This window comes from Drosophila melanogaster, chromosome 2R (genome assembly GCF_000001215.4).
Source record: "Drosophila melanogaster chromosome 2R".
NCBI lineage: Eukaryota > Metazoa > Arthropoda > Insecta > Diptera > Drosophilidae > Drosophila > Drosophila melanogaster.
The window spans coordinates 18,421,205-18,440,880 of NT_033778.4; the positions used below are offsets into that span (position 1 = coordinate 18,421,205).

General features: G+C 43.6%; 3 protein-coding genes across 14 annotated transcripts; 2 read left to right on the forward strand and 1 right to left on the reverse strand.

The window, feature by feature from the left end:
- The first annotated feature begins 208 nt into the window (after positions 1 to 208).
- CG5174 (uncharacterized protein) lies at positions 209 to 5,017 on the forward strand. 10 transcript variants are annotated; one of them, NM_166285.5, is made up of 7 exons: positions 209 to 349; positions 2,665 to 2,667; positions 2,765 to 2,803; positions 2,923 to 3,047; positions 3,122 to 3,282; positions 3,668 to 3,830; positions 4,136 to 5,017. In NM_166285.5, exons 1-7 carry the CDS (start codon positions 340 to 342, stop codon positions 4,241 to 4,243), a joined length of 609 nt encoding a protein of 202 aa, NP_725790.2. In that variant the 5' UTR covers positions 209 to 339; the 3' UTR covers positions 4,244 to 5,017. The 10 variants fall into 10 exon arrangements, with proteins under 10 accessions (NP_725790.2, NP_001163194.1, NP_001246406.1 ...); NM_001169723.2 differs by lacking the exon at positions 2,765 to 2,803 and adding an exon at positions 3,403 to 3,462 and having other exon boundaries at positions 4,136 to 4,463; NM_001259477.2 differs by lacking the exons at positions 2,665 to 2,667; positions 2,765 to 2,803 and adding an exon at positions 3,403 to 3,462 and having other exon boundaries at positions 3,668 to 3,872.
- A 199-nt stretch (positions 5,018 to 5,216) lies between these two features.
- PIG-O (Phosphatidylinositol glycan anchor biosynthesis class O) lies at positions 5,217 to 9,129 on the forward strand. The gene is made up of 6 exons (NM_137488.3): positions 5,217 to 5,671; positions 5,730 to 6,373; positions 6,431 to 6,614; positions 6,684 to 8,292; positions 8,369 to 8,817; positions 8,877 to 9,129. Exons 1-6 carry the CDS (start codon positions 5,525 to 5,527, stop codon positions 9,075 to 9,077), a joined length of 3,234 nt encoding a protein of 1,077 aa, NP_611332.1. The 5' UTR covers positions 5,217 to 5,524; the 3' UTR covers positions 9,078 to 9,129.
- Ttd14 (TRPL translocation defect 14) lies at positions 9,111 to 19,271 on the reverse strand. 3 transcript variants are annotated; one of them, NM_001103896.2, is made up of 11 exons: positions 18,531 to 19,271; positions 17,004 to 17,071; positions 16,736 to 16,773; positions 16,371 to 16,408; positions 15,393 to 15,524; positions 11,443 to 11,571; positions 11,241 to 11,377; positions 10,605 to 10,818; positions 10,212 to 10,542; positions 9,969 to 10,153; positions 9,111 to 9,681 (listed from the first exon to the last, which is right to left on the reverse strand). In NM_001103896.2, the coding sequence occupies exons 1-11, from the start codon at positions 18,748 to 18,750 to the stop codon at positions 9,626 to 9,628; spliced, it is 1,548 nt and encodes a 515-aa protein (NP_001097366.1). In that variant the 5' UTR covers positions 18,751 to 19,271; the 3' UTR covers positions 9,111 to 9,625. The 3 variants fall into 3 exon arrangements, with proteins under 3 accessions (NP_001097366.1, NP_001097365.1, NP_611333.1); NM_001103895.2 differs by lacking the exon at positions 15,393 to 15,524 and having other exon boundaries at positions 9,533 to 9,681; NM_137489.4 differs by lacking the exon at positions 15,393 to 15,524 and having other exon boundaries at positions 9,533 to 10,153.
- Positions 19,272 to 19,676: the final 405 nt, after the last annotated feature.

The window sequence follows — 19,676 nt, forward strand, 5'->3', positions numbered from 1 at the left end:
CGAGCTGCAACAAGTTTAATTACAATCGATAACGAAGATTGGAGCTTTTAGTGAGTAAAATTTGACCCATTTCTGTTGTTTGAACGTTTATTACGCATTACGTATTTACTTAAGCGATTTTGTGAATTTTTTGTGTGTAGTTATGTGCACGAGAGATGGAATTTTTGACCGAAAGCTGCTATCGATAGTGACATTCCTTCGATTTATTTTAGCAACCATCGATAGCTAAGCAAGCGAAACAAAAAATTATTTTCAACTTGAAAGTTTTGCGACAAGTGCGTGCAGTTGGCATCGAAATAGTTAACAAAATTGCCGCAGACTTCCGGAGACAACGCCGTAATGGAGGACCGTAAGTGTGTGGCATACGGACGCAGTGCATCATTGCAATTCCAATGCAGCGGCACATGTTTCCGTGGGCTCTTGTGACCTGGGCGATTGGGACACCTAAGACCTTTCGGGTAATTCGGGTATCATTACTATTGTAGGACTCTGATTCAGCAGCGGCTTTGCCAAAAGTTTTGGGGGACTTAGAATACACAATGAGTTAACCTTGGTGCGCTGGGAATCAGCAGATGAGTCATGGTTCCGATTTGCGTAGGGTGAAAGGCTTTCCAACTATTCGGATTACCGTGGAAGTTCTGCGACATGCCATCGATGGCAATCCGTTTGGTGGGCGGGGGTCAGGTTCTTTGTGGTGTAAGTATTGCATTCTCGGTTTCCGACGTCCATGCATACGTGGCTTTTAGAAGCGCAACATCCGCAGGGCGGCTATGATATGCATATCATCTGAAAACGCCTCCTCCCACTGAGCTTATCACCATGGTGCCACTATAATTGTTCGGAGCTCTGTTCCCCCACCGAAACCACTTAGTAATTGGCTTCCACTTGTTGACTTCTCGATGGGATTGGGCCTGCCACAACAACAGGCACTTCTGAGCAGCAAGAACTCGCAGCAAACCAGAACTAGCTCACATATATATATATATATATATATAGTGTAGATATAGGGTCCATCAATGTGGCACAGTGGCTTTGTGCTCATACAGTGCTTGATGGTCGGAGGAAGCTGGGAAAAATCGGAAAAATCCAAACTGGTAATTGCTATTTAGCAAGAAGCTAAATTATGAATTATTTTCCTTTTTTTGTTTGGCTCCAACAAAGCGATACAGTTATGTACAGTACGTTTTTGCAAAGAAAAACTTTATTTATAGTTATATTTAAAGTTCCTTATCATAGGGTTTTTCAATTTTTAAAGTTGTTCATCTCCTCACAATTGTTTACTTAATAAATTTAAAAGGTACAATTAAAGAAGAATATTATTCAATTAATAAATTGAAGTCTCGGTTTATCAAAGCTTTTTGACTGATAAAATAATCATTTTAGCTGCAATTAAATTAGACACATATATGTATATCTAGTGTCTTATCAAAGCGTACTTATTATTTATGCAAATATTATTAGCTTTATAACTTTCCCATGCTTATTAATTTATAAATTAAATGAAGTGTAAAGTTGGTTACTATAGAGCTAATGTATTTACGTAGCTGTAACTTTTAGTCAAGCTCTACTGTAGTCTTGCTGGTTGCTACTGCTGCTGCTGCCTGTTGCTGCCCCTTTTGTTTAGCGCTCTTCTTGTGGCATTTCTCGTCTTCGTGCTGACACGAATCATCAACAAGCGGAGCCAAGCGGCCAACCAATCCACATCTACCAATTTCTAAGCCGAGATCGAGTCAGTTGGCATTTGGCTGTAGACGAGCGTGGATGGAGCAGGCCCAGAATCGAAAGCGAAAACGAAACTGAAATCGAAACAGAAACAGAAGAACCACCACAAACCAGCTGCGATCGCATGGGGAGAGGAATTTATGTGGAACGCGGCGGGCCAAGAACTGAAAGCTCAGCAAAGAACGATCGAAGTGGCTGAAAGCAGGGCCAAGAAAAATGTGCTCGCTGCTGACCGTGGAAACGTGATATGTGCTTAGGATTGGGCCAAGACAATATGAGCCTCCTGCGCCAGCAGCTGCCACGTTCAAAATAGAAAGTTGCTGCCAAAGATGAAAGAGAGCGCCGCTATTGCCACAGAATGAGCGAATCGGAACCGAATAGCCTGGAGTTCATTGAAGACCCCTATCTGCCAAGCATTGATGATCTCACCAGCACACCGTCACTGGATCTGGAAACCAATGATGCCGTCTTGGACTGGTATGGCGATGGGCAGGAGGAGAGCGAGGCTGAGCTATATTTGCGTAATCTGACGCTAGACCAGATATTCTACGATGTGGATTCGGACTACACCAACAGCCTGGAATTGCAGGCAGTGGAGGCGGACTTCATTGCCGCCAAGTTGGCCAATCAAGCGCCATCGTCTTCGATGGCCAAACGCTTCCGCTTGAAGTTCTTTGCCAAGCGAACCATGCGCGACGTTAAGGTCACGTTCATAGACTTCTCCAAACCGTATCTGGCCAAAATATCAAACAGTGATAACTACAAGAGATTCCTCAACATTGGGCATAGAAGTAGAGGTACCAAATTCGGTCAGTGGGGAGGGGGGTTGGTGGGCTTAGGTCGGGTCTTTGTTCTGTGGCATTCGCTTTTCCACTTTCAACCATGACTAACCAGACTAACTTCTCTGTTTCTTTCTCCTTTGCCTGCCTTTCGCCTCGTCAGTTTGTGAGTATTAACAAAAACCCAGATCTAACCAATTAACCAACTCATGTCTTTGCAAATTGTACATACTCGTATATACAACTAAATTCGGTGTATTCAGCCTATGACAAAGTCTTTGAGGAAGTTGCTTTCAAAGGAGGTACTTAAACACTACCCGCCGACAACATTGAAATTAAGCTACAGTCCCCACACAGCACCCCAAGTTTTAATGTTCCCTTGGATTGGCATATATTTAATGGCTTTTTATTTCATGTTCAGATAATACAGCCAACCTGTCGGAGCCAGCATCTCCAGCTAATTCTGTGGCATCCGCAGAAATTGCCGCCGAGTTCGCTGCGCTTTCCGTCGAGGAGAAGGAGCAGCGTCGGGCTGAGTGGAGTCAGGTAAGGAAGTTTTCAGTTTTACGATCATAATTTGATTACTCAGCTCGAACGCTAACTTCTACTTCAATTTCCAGGAGCTCGCCCGCGTTGAGGAAGAGATCAATACGCTGCGAACTGTCCTAGCCTCCAAGACGCGCCATGCCTCCGATCTCAAGCGCAAGCTGGGCATCACCGTCTGGAAGGAGGTGACGGACGACGTGAACCAGGGCCTTAAGAACCTCAAGGAGAGCACTGTGTAAGTCTATGAACCGTTCGCAGTTCTGCTGGGCAATTAACCCGACTAGACAGTTTTAATTTCTAACCATGCTTTTTGTTTCAAACTCCTGTTGAAACGCTATAACGTGTATTTATTTAGTTACCAATCGGTGGAGCAGAGCGTGGGCACGTTTACTAAAACGGTGTACGAGGCACCACTGTAAGTAATTGGGTTCAGGCTGATTTTTAATTGGGTACTTTTGGAGTTACCGGACTAACGCCGTGTTTCACGCCACTTCCTTTAACACAATAACCAACTCTCGCCTGTTTGTAACTAAAGCGCACCTATGTTTGCCCACTTTGTGTATGGAGGAAAACTATCGAGATGAGTAACTAATGTTGGATTTATTTGTACTCTCCCCTAGATACCAACGCACTGAGTCGGTGCTAAAGTCCACGGGCGAGAAGACCGCCTCGGTGTTTGGCAGCATCACCAGTGGCATTTCGTCGAAACTGTCGCAAATGAAAAACTCCGAATCGATGCGTTCTATCGAGGCTTCGGTGGGCTCTGCCTACGAGAACGTTAAAGTAAGCTATGAACACAACAATTTTATGTGCCAATCTCATGCGGTAACTACTATTTTATTATATATCTGTCTTTACACATCTCTCATACTGTTGCGATTCTGTTTTGGTTCCCGTCTAACTAACTAGCCACTAACTAACCAACTAACTAACACTAACCACACATCTTTCACACTTGCTCACCCACTATAAACGCACTCTGAATTGGGATACTTCGGTTGATTTGCTTGCTTACACAACGAACTACTCCTTGCGCAAATGCTACTGCACCTCTACTACAATCTGTTCGGTTTTCTGTTCTATTGTAGACCAAGGTGACATCCCGCTCGGGTTCGGTGTCCAGTTTCCCAGATGCCCTGGACGAGAATAACACATCCTCGGGTCTGAATTCACCCACAGACTCACTCCCGAAATAGATTTCGGGGCAACTGCAAGGCCAAGCGCGTCGATAATGTGGAGCAACCTATACTACATACAAACAGACCCACGCACCCACTCTATTAACTTATTTAACTAAAGCGAATTGTCGTGTCTGCGCACTAACAACAGGATCAGAATTAATTTAACCAGAAATCATATGTACACCTGTGTCGATACGGTTTATATAATACTTAATATAACTAAAATCTGCGCGTCAAAAATTTGCCAATGGGAGCACATATTATATGCATCTATTTGTATTTGCCTTGGAGACACCATCAAATTGCATGACTTGTTTAAATTTAAAGCCACGGAGGATCGAAGATCCAAGGGCTTGCTGCATTCGTTTATATAACTATCAATCTAAGTGTACGTTTAAAGACTAAACCACATTGGATGGTCCACCCGATGTCATTCCCAAATGTTTCTAATACTTAGTAAAAACATTAGAAAATCATGCATTGCGGTTAAAGTGAATATACATTTGTTTTACGCTTTTATTTCTTCTCTAGGCGTTGAGTTCCGTGGTTAGATGGCGTTCCCTAATCCGTTGAAAAGCCAATTCCAAATTTATTTAGTACTAAATATTTGTGTTACGATCAGAGCTTGCGTGCAAATAACGAAAATCCATTGGTAAACTTAAGTGGATGTAGTCCGTACTGCTGAAGATTGAGAAAGAGACGAAATCGCACCCAATTTGTTGCTAATGCTGATCAAATTTGCTATATGTGTATGAAATCTTTGAATAAATGCAAAAATTTTTGCCCCATAAAAATAGCGATGTCTTTTTGATAAATGATGTTTGGGAGTATATGTGTGATTACCTTTTCAAACTTAAACTACAGCTAATGAATTAAAAAAAGTTAATTTCCAATTTCATCTGTCAGCTTTAAATATCCCGCCAAAAATTATAATAAAGTTGACAACTCTGATTTAACCCAGGGATCAACGTAAAACAGCTGTTTGCTTTGACGAGGTGGCAACGCCATAGAGGGTTCTTGCATACTTCTCAATTTTTTCTTCAGGCCACAAGAAAATCTTTAGATATGAGGAATTTTAAATGAAAACAGCGAGCAAACAGAACGCATCGTGATGCCGGAAACCTAATCAACCACTCCGAAGTAAAGTGCAATTAAATTACATAGTTTTATACAACTGAAAGCGGCTGGCCAGCCGCATAAAGTATTCGCCTACACCAGCATTGTTCTAAATGCTAAAAAGTTTATTACTCATTAAGCATTTGTGTGCCTAGTTAGTTAATTAATCGCAGCCGAAAGATGAACTTGACGTACTTGTTCGTGCTTATTTGGCTGGCCTTCCTCATCAGCAGCGGCGTGATGCTCTTCTCGCGGGGATTCCTATTGGCCCGGGTGTCCAAAACGGAGACGAGCACCTGTCGCAGGTTGTCCACAAATCCCAATGCTGTAAGTACTAGGTAATGAACGAAATGGGATGCATTTCAAATCCTTTGTCCTCAAACAGGAGTACGTACTCACCGATGAGGTTGTGAACGAAATCTTTAAGGATGTCAACGCCTCCTCCAATCTGTGTCTTCCGCAAAAGTCGAAGGTTATTGTCCTGGTTGTGGATGCACTTAAATATGAATTTGGCCTGTACAGGGCGAATGCTACGGATCCTTTGCCATATGAAAACAAATTGGTGGTGCTCCAGGAGCTGCTGCAGCAGAATCCTGACCACGCCCGCCTAATGAGATTCCGAGCGGATCCGCCAACCACAACGTTACAGCGCCTGAAAGGACTCACCACCGGCAGCCTTCCCACATTCATAGACATTGGCTCCAATTTTGCCTCACCGGAGATCAACGAGGATAATATCATTGATCAAATAGTCAAGAACGATCTACCAGTTGTCTTCCTGGGGGATAGCACCTGGACGGATCTGTATCCTCATCGCTTCAAACGATCGTACTCCTATCCCAGTTTCGATATATTCGATTTGGATAGCGTGGATAATGAGATATTAAAACACCTGCCCAAGGAGCTGGAAAGTAAGGATTGGCAAGTGCTGGTAGCCCATTTTCTCGGCGTCGACCACTGCGGACACAAACACGGACCCATGCACGAGGAAATGGCGCGCAAATTGGGCGAGATGAACGAGGTGATAAGGTAGGCGGCATCACATTTATTGGTAACCGCATATCATCATGTCCATCATTCATTTAGATCCGTGGTGGCGGCCATGGACAACGACACCACGCTGCTGGTGATGGGCGACCATGGAATGACGGCTTCCGGCGATCATGGGGGAGACACCGATGACGAAACCAACGCTCTGCTGTTTGCCTACTCCAAGCAGCACAGATTTTATGGCAATGATTCGGGCTCAGATAGCGAAATGCTGCAGCAGGTGAGATAAGACAACGTTTAATCACGGCGCGTCACGTCACAGTGATAAGCAACGATATTTGCTTTCCAGATTGATCTGGTACCCACGCTGGCCACCATTCTCGGCGTCCCAATACCGTACTCCAATCTAGGCCTGGTCAACTTCAACATTGTACCCGATCTGCGAGTACCGCATTTAAACAAGTTTCAGACCCTTTTGCTTCATTCCTGGCAGAATGCCCAGCAGATCTATCGCTACTTCTTCCAGTACGCTTTGGAGAACAAGCGCACATTCAACGTGGAACAGATGGACCATCTAGAGACTGAATTCATACTCCTCACCCACCGAGTGCAAACCGTTTACAACGAGGTTGCTTTTAAATCTTTTGTACGTGACTTGAACACCAATCTGCGGGACATCCTGGGCACATGTCGCGAAATCTGGGTCAGATTTGACCCCACTCAGATGTCGCAGGGCCTGCTGTTTACCTTCCTGCCGTTGTTCTTTATCTTCCTTGTGGTAAACAACTCTCGGCCAGCGGATTTTCCGCACATCTTCAAAGCCAAGGAGGTCTTCTATGTATACCTAATCAACTTGGCCGCTGGAGTATTTGGATATCGGTATTTCAAGACATTCTCCTTTAAAACAGAGGAGCAAGGAGTGATCTTCTTTACGGCAATATCCAGTGCTGTCATCCTGGCTTTCCATACACTACGTCACTGGACCAGCATTGCCACGAATTGGTCAGCAGTCAAGCGATTTGGACACATGCCCACGCGTCTGCTGCTTTTCGGTTCCATGGCGGTGTTCTTCTCGAACAGCTTCGTCATCCAGGAGGCCAAGATCTTATCGTACCTCTTGGCAGCAGCGATACTACTGCTCTCCCACGAACTTCTTCGGCTGAGTGCCCGTTTGGATTTTAGGACAAAATTCAAGGCATCACAATTTCTGCGCTCCACAGCGTTAAGATTGATCCTGGCCAGCGTTTTGGCGATATGCTTAATACGATTTGCCTACACGCTGTTTCGTTGCCGCGAAGAACAAGGCAACTGCTCGGATTTTGTCAACACCGGCGGAGCCGGATTCTCCCTTAAAAAGCCGGGAACGGGCAAGACCTACATTCTCGCCGTCGTGGTGCTCGTAGTGTACACCACGCTCACACGATTGTATCTGCGTTCCTGCGGTAATTTGACTGGCAACTTGCCAAACGTATTGCTGGCTCGCTACGGACCCACGGTGGCCTCGATCTGCGCCGGCGGCCATATCTTGCTGGCCAACAGCTCCATCAAACACATCCAGCGCACGCATATCGATGCCATGGCTCTGGTGATCTATGGTCTGCTATTGGTGCAGATTATCGTACTTTCATGGGCTCCTCTAATGACCTTTGTGCTTCCTCCGAGGAGTTCCCATACAGTGACCATCAATGGAAACGAAAGCATTGTTCCGGAAATCTTTAGGAAAATGAAGCGGATGTACGAGGGCGATGACGACGAGCGGCGTAGTCACATCCCGGTGGTCTACGGACTAGCAACCGTTTACTCCTCCATTGTCATTGCATTTGGCGTTTTCTTGGCCCTGGTAATGATAGTTCTTCTCGAACCGCGTGCTTCCATCGGCTTGGTTGTTTGCGTGGCCGTGGGAGCTATTCTGCTCAGCGTGCACAGTATATTACGCTATCGAACTGCCACTAGTTTTGGTAAGTGTTTGATTTTGTAGTTTCCTAAAAACAAATTAATTACTTATGCCTACTATTACTTATCACTTCCCTACAGAGAGCTGTGTACAGCCAACTTTTACGGCTCTGGTTGGCTGGTTCCTGCTGGCGCATTTCTGCTTCTTTGCCACCTCGCATCAGACGACGCTGTCACAGATTGAGTGGCGTGCCGCCTTCGTGGGACGCACCACCGGCATCGGACAGTCGAATTTAGTTTCTGGTGCCTTGGTCATTTTGAACACCTTTTGTGGCCCGATTTTCTTCTTCTGCATGTACTCCCTGCTTAGTACAGAGACTTTTTCGCTGTTCGCACTGTTTCCCAATCTCATACGAAGCTGCCGGAGTGGTGGCAAAGTGGATGCGAGCACTTCCATGTCAGATTTGGCCAACGAAGCTGTCGGCTTTGATATGACTCGTGGCGAACTGTCGCTGTACGAGTACGAAGATGTTTTTCTGGGAACTGGCTTCAAGTTGGCTACCCAGTTTTTCATGCTACAGGGACTCAAGGTAAGCGTTAGCAGCCATCAAATATCTTGGTTGCATTCTGATGAAGTTTCGCATTTTAGATTTTTTGTGCCATGTTGGCCTGCACCATTCACTGCCGTCACCTGATGGTGTGGAAAATCTTTGCGCCGCGATTCATCTACGAGGCCCTTGCTACCTTCGTCAGTCTGCCTGCCCTGATTGTGGGCTATCTTTTGGTGTTACGCATCCACCGTGGCGTGGACACCCTCATTAAGCGCATCAACAAGGCCAAGGTCCACTAGTCTCAGCCAATTAATTATTTATTTCGGCCTTAATACACAAACACGTAATAAGAAAATGCAACTGTTTGGTGGTCTTGTAGTTGTAATCTTATTTAGTTAAAATGATTGGGTTCACAAATTTTCCAAAAGACACAAAAACGTCATATGATATCGCGGATCCATGGATTTACATAGTTACTAGTGGGTATGGCTTACAAAATTAACACGAGCAAACATGACAAGAAAATTTAAGTACTGGTGGGGCTCCCAACCTCCGGTTGCGATTAAGCTACAAACTATAGACTCGACACATACGCCTCTAGAGTTTACGCTTCCTTCATCCTCCTGCGGTTAAGTACGCAAATAAGTAACAGGGTGTGTGGACGTTTTAGGGGGGTAGTTTTGGGGGGCCAGAGCACTGATTGCTTGTTGGCTTGGAACGACATCCGTTCCGGTTTTAAAATTTTTTTTGTTTTGTACATTTCATTGCCAGGTCATTGGTGTTCTTATAATTTGCTTTTGCCGTGTAATATGCGTGTGCAAAAGAGATTCAGGGACAGTTCGGAAGCCTACTGACCATTGAGGAGCAGCGGCGTGCTCGAGACTCCATTAGCGGCGCCCTTAACTACAAAATCAAAAGAGAAACATAGTCAGGCGAAAATCAAATCCAAAACGATTACAATCAATTTGAAATTTTGAAAAGAATAGAAAATGAAAGTGAAATGAGGTGGCATGCATTGGAGCAACGAAAGATAGAAGCTTATATTATGTACAGCAGTGAAACTATAATCTTTTGGTTCCATTCTCTTTGGCTATGGATTATGTTGACTCCTGGCCTCATGCCCTAATCGCTGTTCTCGTCATATGGATGATACTGCTTTGCCGGCACTGGCGACTGCTCCTCCTGCTTACCGTGCGTCGCCGATCGGCAAAACTTCTTCGTGGTGCTCCAGTCCTCCTTGAGGGATAGATTAAACATGGAGTAGTCCGGATCGCCGGTCACCTCCTTTACAATGTTCAGGAACTTGGGCATGCAGTTCTTCAGGGCATCGCCGGTGAGTGACGAATACGTCTCCAAAAGCACCAATCCCTTGCAGCTGCAGCAAGAATTTTTTTATTATAATGGGAAATCTTAGCATAATTATTTTAACGCACCGTGGGTGGCCTGGCTCCTTATAAATATCAAGCTGAAAATATTGGTTGTTGATAAGGAAGCAGCGGCGCTTCTTGTAGATGGTGAAGTGAGCATCGTCGCGCTGGGCCAGCAAGTTCATGTAGTCACGATGCGTCAGCTGGGTCTTCACCTCAATGCGGGCCTGCCCGTGAACGTTTGGACGCCGCTGCGTGTGGATGTAGCTCCAGTGGTTCTTCTGTCCACGCTTGCGAAGGCGAGCCTGCACCTTGGGTCCGGCGGACTGCAGATAATGATGTACGACATCGAAATCCTGGAAGGGCGGAAACTCGCTGTCCGGCGGCAAAAGGGCCACTGTAAAAAAAATACAAAGTTACACGGTATTCAGAAGAGTAATCTCTGACAATTGGACCTACCCAAATATTTCAGCTTGCGCGACGTGGCCTGCAAACGGTCGCCAATATCAATGCCCAATTTCTGGCACACCGACTCAATCATGCGATTCATCTTGGTCTCGAAGTTGGTGGAGTTGTCGATCACATCGAAGTAGGGATGGCCAACCCAGGCGGCGGCGGATTTGTAGTCCAGTTCCCGGGCCAAATCAACGCCCTCCGAGCGACAGGCATGGTCCTGCAATGAGCAAACAAGAGGTTAGTTAGTACTATTATCTTTTTTTTTACAGCCATTAGCCCTACGCAAATGCCACTAGCGATATTTAGAAAATGCAGCTGCCACTCTACGCAGTCGTTACAACTACAATGTTTTTACAAAAGAAAAAGGTCCCATTAAATGCATTTATATACTGGAAAATGGTGAGGTGTTGCGCTATATTTTTATGTTATATTAACAACAATAACTAAGACAGTATGAATTGAAGGGACTTCGAATTTGCAGGACCAACTGTGGCAACCGATTCTAAAAGTGCAGCCATTTTTGGATACCTGATAGTGGCGCTTTCTGTTCTACCGTTTTCGGGCGATTAATTGGTGCGGACAAGAGAATTGATCAGGTGAAATTTGTAATGCCAACCGACCAAGTGGCATGCAACTCACCTCTGTGGAGTAGAAATCCTCGGCGCCGTTGGCAGCCGAAACCAAGTGCAGGATTTGGTTGTAACGATTGTCGCGCATCTCCACGGGATTCCAATTATTGCCCGCCATCATCTTTTCCCATTTATCCTTGGATATGTCTGCAAATGAGTAGAATGATGTTTATCTTCAAGTATGAGAGCGGCAAATTCCACTGATTACTCACATGCACTGGCATCCATAACGCCGCGATCGCAGATTATCAGACAGTTGCGATTGCTGGAGTTGCCCAGCTCAAAGTAGGTGTTCTCAATTTGAACCATGGTGCGGATCAGATTCTCCTGGAACTTGTAGGCTGCAAGGGGAGAAGGAATAGAAGATGGAAACGTTACTCTTTGGACTCTCGACGTTTGCGAACAATCCGAACAAATAGAATTCGAAATACAATGGCAAGCAAATTCGAATCGAAGGGAATTTAACACTGTGTGACATCGAATTGTAAGAAACTTAATTGACTGGGCGGCTCTGATTCGAGTGGGATGACAGTGCTTGATGAACGATGGCCAGTATCCAGTGTCTGAGTTCAGCGATGTCAAGTTGAAGCGATGGCGATGAAACCTAATCTGAACTGAAGTAGTCAATGGAATGGGCCTACAAGAGCGCGAATCGAATTCAAATCATTTGAGTTCAATCAACTTGTTCTCTTTCCCCCAAGTAAACAGTTTCTAATCAGCATTGGGTTAAAGAGTACTCAGCATTATTCGTCTCCTCCAGATGTTAGTGCCTGAATTGAGGTTTCAGTTCCATCTCGGTTTCATTGCTGATACTAATTTAAAAAGCGGTTAGAGGCAGTTTAGGACGACCACATTTCCGATTGTATTTTTTCTTTTTAGTAATTTAAAGCTCAATAAAATTATAATAGCACACAAAGCCAGACAAACATACATGTTGAATAATTTGAATAAATTCGAATGACTAACATTATAGAAATTTGTGCTATTTCGAAAATTGATCAATACAATGCGCACAGTTGCCAAATTGTTTTTGAGTAATCTTGCTAATGGAATAATTTTGCTTCAGGAATGTACTTTCATTTCGAAATGAACAATGGCACATAGGAATCTTTTGGGATAAACACTCAATGGCCTTGTTGCCTCAAAGTGGAGCTTCATGGGTCAGCCATCCGAGGCAATTGAAACAAGTGAGCTGTAATCGCTGATCCCAGTCGAGATGAGGAGGGGTTTTTTCCCAGAGACAGGGAGTCACAGCTTGTCATCATGGCGATAAGCTAAGTCATCATCATGCTCTTTCTAAAACAGTTGAAATTCGTTAACTGGAACGTTCTATAGATTGTTCTTGGTACAACAGCGCGGTAAATGTATCTTAATATCATTTGGCGTTGTTTATCTTTTATAAATGGTTCTATTGAGTAAAAAGGCTGAGCTATTTATTCAAATTCAGTAACAGCGCATTGCTGTTACAGTTTCAGCTAGCGAAGCTGCACTGTGGCTGCCTTGCATTTGTGAGCCAATGGGGGTAAATAAATCAGATTGATAGGCGTGTGGTTGTTGGGTGGGCAAAGTCAGGTGCTTTTGGGGGATAGACAGAGGCAACACTTGTTGCGGTTCCCTGTCGCGTGCAAAATAGAAAAACAAAAAAAAAAAAAAAAAAAAAACGTGGAAAACTTTGCTGCCCAATAAGCTCCCTTTGTATGGGCATTAGTAAGTAGTTGGTTTATTGCATTGAACTTGACGTAGTGCATCGGGTGGCAGGTGGAATCGATCAGTTTTGTGGGACGCATTTTTGTGCCCCCTGAACGTTTTGTTTTGGTTTGCCAGTCTATTCTTTTGGCCTGCCAATTCTAATTCAATTAGCAACGATGATGCAAGAGAAAATAATAAACAAAAACGTGAGGAGATGTATGTAAGAGCGGTGTACGCGTATTTGCAATTTCACCAGCTATTGCGCATCGGGTAATGGAAATCTATGAACAGGAAAAAAATAATAAAGAATACTTTCTAATCCTGATAAGAAACTAAAGCGGACCACCTAAATAGTTGGTGACAAGAATGGTTAGTTCGAGATATGTTTTAAATCTATTTATATGTAATCCAGAATTCATTTCTAATCAATCCATTATGTATCTGAGTTTGTATCTAAATGATTGTTTTAAAGCCGACATGTGCGTGAATTTCGATTGTGTGTGCTTGTGAGTGCCCAGCCAACCTTTAATGGATTCTCGAGTTAATAAAATCGTATGCAGATTAGGAGCTTCTTTACGCACAGACAAACATAATTAGCCAGGTTAATTTGCATTAATGCCAGACAAACGATTCGGCTAATGAAGAAGTTGGGTGGGTATTTGGAAAACAAGCGAAATAAAGGGTTCACTTTGAATGTGGGGAAAGCAAATCAACAGACAAAAAATAAAAAACAAAATCGTTTAGCAATCAATTTCGGGAAATCAATCGAGTAGAGAGGACACCATAACCACAACCATGCCAACCAAAGTCGACTGACAGACATCGAGCGATAACAAGTTCAAACGAGAATTCTTGGCAAGACTGGCGACAAGCCTCGCCCCTCAAATATATTACCTATCAAACTTAAAGCGTTCTATAATATAGAACCTATATGCATTAAAACAAATAATCATCTACTACTACTACTACTACAACTACATACATTTGTGGTTGAGGGATTTTTTTCTATTAACATGTTTGTGACAAATTCAAAAATATATTTATATACATAGTTTCTAGATTGTAGTGTGTTTATTAATTCCAATGAAAAACCATACTGAAGATAAATATTATTTATAATTTATCCATTGGTTAAATGAATCATTTTTTCTTCAGCAGAGAATAGACTCATTGCTCTATATTTGCGACCGCAACTGTATAAATCGGAGCACTATGAAACTAATTGAATGGAGCGCGCATTTAGCGCTCAACTGCGAAGAGAGGGTAAACAAAAGTCTGGGGGGGGGGGTCTCAATCGGGCGGCGAAAAAGGGGGGTACGGGTGGCCTGTGTTTCGGTTGGGAAGCGGATGTCGAACTCGCGTCAGCAGGCACGTGATGCGCTAGATCATTTCGCATTCTTCGCCCCACAATAAACACATTTCATTAGCCAGTCGGAAGACCAGCATATAGAACGATACACCCCCACAAGCAAATTAGTGCCGAAATGAAAACGAAAATGGTTTTTCAGCTGGGAAATTGCCATGTGGCCATGGCTCGCTGACTGGCCAACAATGGTCGAAAGCCGTAAAGTCTATGTGGCACATACAGTGAGTACTGGGCGTAAGCAAACCATGGTTATTAGACGCTTACAACAGCCGAAAGTAGCATTAGTCAGCTAAGAGTTGTAAGTAAAGGTAATAAGGCAAAATATATCAAGTCAAACTGAATGTCTGGATAGGCAAAATCAGAATGTATAAGCAATTTGTTCAAAAATCTCACATTACATAAGAATAAGTAAACACATTTAGGACAGATTTTAGCCAAGTCTCAAAAATCCAGACTTCTGCGAGTGGGTGTCCATCAGATAGCAGACTTCTATATATCTATATCTTATATATATATATTATCTGATATGTATCAACTCTCGCCTTTGCATGTGTTGCGGCTAAATTTAAATGGCCCATTTAAATGTGGCTGAAATTGGTAGCGACTAAACGAATTGCAGAGGCTCGGCGCGTAAAATATTGTTATTGAAATGAGCAGATTTGCAAGTATACAACGGATATATTGTTGGATAAAGACAAATTGTACAGATCGCCGGCGATTGCGACGTGTTAGTGGACACAAGTGTTATGGGGACGCACATAAATCATAGAACGAAGCCAAAACAAACAGAAATACACACACATTATATGAAAGGCATTTAAAAGAGCATTGTTTGCGCGGGCCAAACAGCACGGTATGATGGTTAAATGTCAAGTCATTTGGGGACGAACACAAAGCAAAAGATACGGGAAAGTTCTGTTCAAGACTTTATCCGATTAAAAAAGTGCATTGGGAAAGCAGCTCAAGGACGCACAGGTAGACAGGTTGACTTGGCATCGAACTTCGTTCGTTCATTTGTTCGATTCAAATGGGTTAGAGAGCCAAGCTGATTGCAAAACGAACGAGGATAATAAGAACCGATCTTTGGCTTCAACGGCTCTCACTCACCTTCGCTGCCATTGGGCCGGGATGCAGCCTTGGCCAAGCAGCGCGGACAGGATGCGGTTAGATCGATGAGACTGTGCTCCGGAGCGGCGAAGGGCAGATCTTTGTAAACGAACGTGGTTGGCGTGGGCGGGTCTGTGAGTGTGGTTGGTTTTGGTTGATTTGGTTGGCGATTTATTTTAGGTAATCGTATGGGAGTGGGTGTGTATTAGATTAGCCGCTGGCCGTAAATACTATATATATATGTATAGATGTACCCGTCCGCTTGTGACTCATAAAGGCTTTAATTGTCCTGCTTGCGAATGCCATTACTCATGAAGGCTTTGTAAGGAATTGCGACTAATCGGCCGACATGTGATCAGACCTGTAGCTACATTCTATATCTTATCTGATTGTACTTTTTGGCAATTTAGATATTTTCGAATGCGCCTCCTCTCCGCCCCCGCCGGCACAAGCACATTGACAAATCCATTAATAACCATAATTGACAAATTGCTCGGCGAGTGAAAAGGAAGAAAGCTAGCGAAATGACCTCGAGTCACGCAATCAGGATATCGAGTGGGGAATTCGAATCGTGTCCCAAGGAATTACGTAAGTTTCATTGAAGACGTGACTCTCGTGAGGCGGGGGACCTTCTGGCCAAATACTCAGATATATGTATATACTCGTACTATCTATAGTATGCTGGCTGTCGCACTTGCCTGATTTTAAAAATACCCCTAGCATATATTGTACGTATAGTATAGGGATTCTTTCTGTTGGTCGCTAGCGGCAAGTAAATATTTTGATTTATTTTCGTTGCTTCGAGAAAACTTGGTATCGAACTTGACAGTGCTCGGATAATGAGATATGTGTGTGTGTGGACTCGGAAAATGCTTGCATTGTAAGACTCCTCTTCTCTTATCTCCTCTGCTAAGTTAACTAGCAAGTTATTCTTTGGTCTCCCGGTCGGTTGCACCACCGCCTGCTATCTATACTTACCCTCTTTCTCGGTCAGATCGGAGAACTTCACACCGCCACTAGATATTCGGATGGTTTGGGGGAGAAACAGAGAGAAAGACAAGCGGGAATTAGCATCATTCACATGAAATTCTATTTGTATTCACTAGATCAAGTATTTCAAAGTTCAAGAGCATCGAGAATGGAACTCGAATGGAATTAAGTTCGTATCGGCATGGTCATCGTCACAGGTAAAAGACGAGCGGCAGGCAAGGCTACTTGGTCCAATCTCAGGTGGCAAACTCCTGAGCGGCTCCTTTCGCTTTGATTGCCTAGCATTGCATTGATTACGTTAATTTCTTTTTTTTTTTTTTGAGTGTAAGAGTGTGTGTGGAGAGGGAATTTACCTGAGTAAAACAGTGGCCGTTTCAGGCACGCGGAATACCTGAAAATATTTAACATGCTCATTGCTTTGTTTCGAGTTTTCGGCACAATAGAATTGTAATGAGGGGAATCGTATCTAAAGGTAATCCCGCTATCGCCATGGCTTCACTTCCTCCTCTACTTACAGAGCGGCCCGCGGCCCAAAGCAATCGCTAACTTGCCTTAGTCTAGGATCGGCATACCCATTTCCCATTTCCCATTCCCCCAATAGAATCCACCCACGACACTCACCTTCCATCCAAGGTTTTCGAAGAAAGTGCACAAGCGGGACTGTCCCGTCGTCTTTCCGCCGCAAGGCCCTGAAAAAACAACGCATAATGTATTCATTAGTTTTATTTGTTTATTGGCAAACGGGCTAAGGTTACATTCTTCAAATCTATACTGCTTGTATTGTCAGAAAAAAGGGGAGAAAGGTGCGCTCAAACTTGTTGGAAAATTCCCGTAAAATGTTTTATAGCTCAATTGAAATGTGCCGAGCTAGTGCGGAAAATATTGCTAAAAAGTTTAAAACGAAAACTTGCTGGTTTCTAAAAATACATTTTAAAAAGAACCACGTTCCTTTAGCATGGTTGTATTAATTAACTAAACAAATTCGCACGTGCTTGCAGTTTACATAAATTAAAATCTGAACCAGTAAATTGGGTTTGTAAATGCCTTAACATATCGTTAGACAACTAAATACGTTTTAGGTACACCATTAAAAAATTAATGAATTCTATGAAAAACTATCAACGATAACGCTTATTTTAAAACAACTTTAAAATTGATGAGATGAAAGAACATGTATTAGAAGCTATACTCTATCTATCTATCTATCAGTTGGATAAGATATGTGGTGGCTCTAGGTCGCCATGGTCTTGTTCATTGCTTGAATCGACGAGGCGGAAACGAATCCATTCGATTTGTGTCCCAAATTCCAGCAAATCAAGTGCACTTGAGTTTCCCGCCGCTGTGCATATCACTCGATTAGGTCTGCGGACTGACCCTGAAGGCAATTACGCCCATTGCTGAATGCATTGCGCAGCGATCTGGAGAAATCGATTCCGAATGCACGCTTAAAAAGAGTCACGTTCGTCATTCAAACGATAAGAAATTCCTTGAATGGGTCCTTACTGGGATTCCCAAAGGGATTTTCGTCAATGTAACACACGTGGCGATGTGCCTGTCTTTTATCAGCCTCTTCCGAAAATTATTAGAGCACTCGGGCGGAGGAAGCCCGCACCGTAGGCGATAATACTATAAGTAGTATGTGTGGGGTAGATAGGCCCGTCAATACATCAATGCTTTCGTTTTTTTTTTGTTTTTTTTTTTTTTTTGCGCTTCTAATCACAGCCATAACTTGGGCCCAAATTAAATGATTAGACCACGCGCCCAACCGCCGCTCATATGATGGTCGAGCAAAAACAGGTTTCCTATGAATTAATTCTTCGCATATGAATTGTAAATAGTTTTTGGCGAGGGTCTTTGAAGCGCCGACTGGCCGCAAAAGCCGGTAGCCACATGAATACAAAGAACGAAATATGATAGAGCTACCCCACTTGAAAGGTGGCGAAAGAGCTTGGGAAGCTGCGCGCAGGACATAATCTCTACCCATTGGTTGAAATTCGCGACCTTGACACAAATCGTAAACAAATCGCAATCGGGTGGGTGTATGGGCCACGAGGATGCGAGTGAACGAGGACACTTGTAACAGATACACAGCAAACCCAGATAGCTAACTTAGATATACATTCGTTTTGGGGGAAAATTAAAACTCACCGCCAGTGAGGACGATTTTGTAGACTCGTTTATCTTTCGGTGACACCGAACCCATTCTGTTCAGCTTCAAGCTGGGCATGGCGCCTGGTTTCGGTGAGCTCGACTTTCTGATCTCGACCTGCTGCTGCTGCTCCGGTTCGTCCTGGTGCCGTTGCTGCTCCTGACCATTACTGGTGCTGGCCATTACCGACTGCTGTCCGTTGCTGAGGAGGGTGGCCATGTCTTCGACTTCGGGAATTTGGTATTGCGTGTTTGTTTTTTGGGAGAGCAACCGATTCGCTGTGTGGTGGCACGCAGAGAACTCTTCTACGCGCGGTGCACGTGCCGTTTAAGGTTATGCCTGTGGAACTCGGGCAACTCCTGTGGCTCCTCGTGCTTTTCTGCCGACCTGGTCTCGATCCTGGTCTATGAATCCTGGAGATCCAGCTGGTGGCTCGGACTCGTGCGCTTTGCAATTTAAATGACGCACTGGCGCGCTGAAATCATTCCCAGAATTTGGATTGCGCGGGATGCTATCAGAAAGTCTGATGACGGAGCAGGAGGAACTTTACAAGTTTAAGTAGACGGCAGCGTTGCACGCTACTTTCACAATCTGTACCACATTCGATTGTTTGGGCAATATCAAAGTTTATTCGACTTGGGATGGTATTGCATTTTTACTAGTTGACACCGCATCCGTTAATTACACAAGCGAATAACAGAATCTTGTGGAATACCTGTGCCGACGGGGTCTTATACTGTTGGAATGAAATGCGGCCGCATTTGGATTGAGGGAAAACGGTGAAATTTTATGCAAATGGTCACACTAATATGAACAGTGATATAATTTAATAACTTTAAGTTAAAATAAACGCAATTATAAATATGTACAACAAATATATGTATAGATACATTGTTTACTTCTTTGGATATTAAAAACTCATAAAATGGTTTTTTTTTTATAAAAATGTATTTCGAATTGGCTTGCTTCAAAATTGTATTTTTTTTATTTAAAACATACACAGATAATGTGAGTTGAAAGTTTTTTAATTTAATTTAAGCAGATGGTGCTATAACATTCTGATTAAAGTTCTTTTATGCTAATTAGAACAGTGCATATTGTTTTAAGTGCCTCCCAACTTAATTATAAAAAATGAAATACACTAT

Excerpts from the sequence above, each read along its gene's own strand:
- PIG-O (NM_137488.3), top strand. The coding sequence starts at position 5,525 with ATGAACTTGACGTACTTGTTCGTGCTTATTTGGCTGGCCTTCCTCATC. Across the intron at positions 6,615-6,683 it reads ATAGCGAAATGCTGCAGCAG|ATTGATCTGGTACCCACGCT; the intron begins GTGAGATAAGAC and ends TTTGCTTTCCAG. Across the intron at positions 8,818-8,876 it reads TCATGCTACAGGGACTCAAG|ATTTTTTGTGCCATGTTGGC; the intron begins GTAAGCGTTAGC and ends TTCGCATTTTAG.
- CG5174 (NM_001259478.2), top strand. The coding sequence starts at position 2,081 with ATGAGCGAATCGGAACCGAATAGCCTGGAGTTCATTGAAGACCCCTAT. Across the intron at positions 2,532-2,922 it reads AAGTAGAGGTACCAAATTCG|ATAATACAGCCAACCTGTCG; the intron begins GTCAGTGGGGAG and ends TTTCATGTTCAG. Across the intron at positions 3,283-3,402 it reads AACCTCAAGGAGAGCACTGT|TTACCAATCGGTGGAGCAGA; the intron begins GTAAGTCTATGA and ends GTATTTATTTAG.
- Ttd14 (NM_001103896.2), bottom strand. The coding sequence starts at position 18,750 with ATGGCCACCCTCCTCAGCAACGGACAGCAGTCGGTAATGGCCAGCACC. Across the intron at positions 15,525-16,370 it reads CGATCTGACCGAGAAAGAGG|ACCCGCCCACGCCAACCACG; the intron begins GTAAGTATAGAT and ends CCACACTCACAG. Across the intron at positions 11,572-15,392 it reads CCGGCCCAATGGCAGCGAAG|CCTACAAGTTCCAGGAGAAT; the intron begins GTGAGTGAGAGC and ends CTCCCCTTGCAG.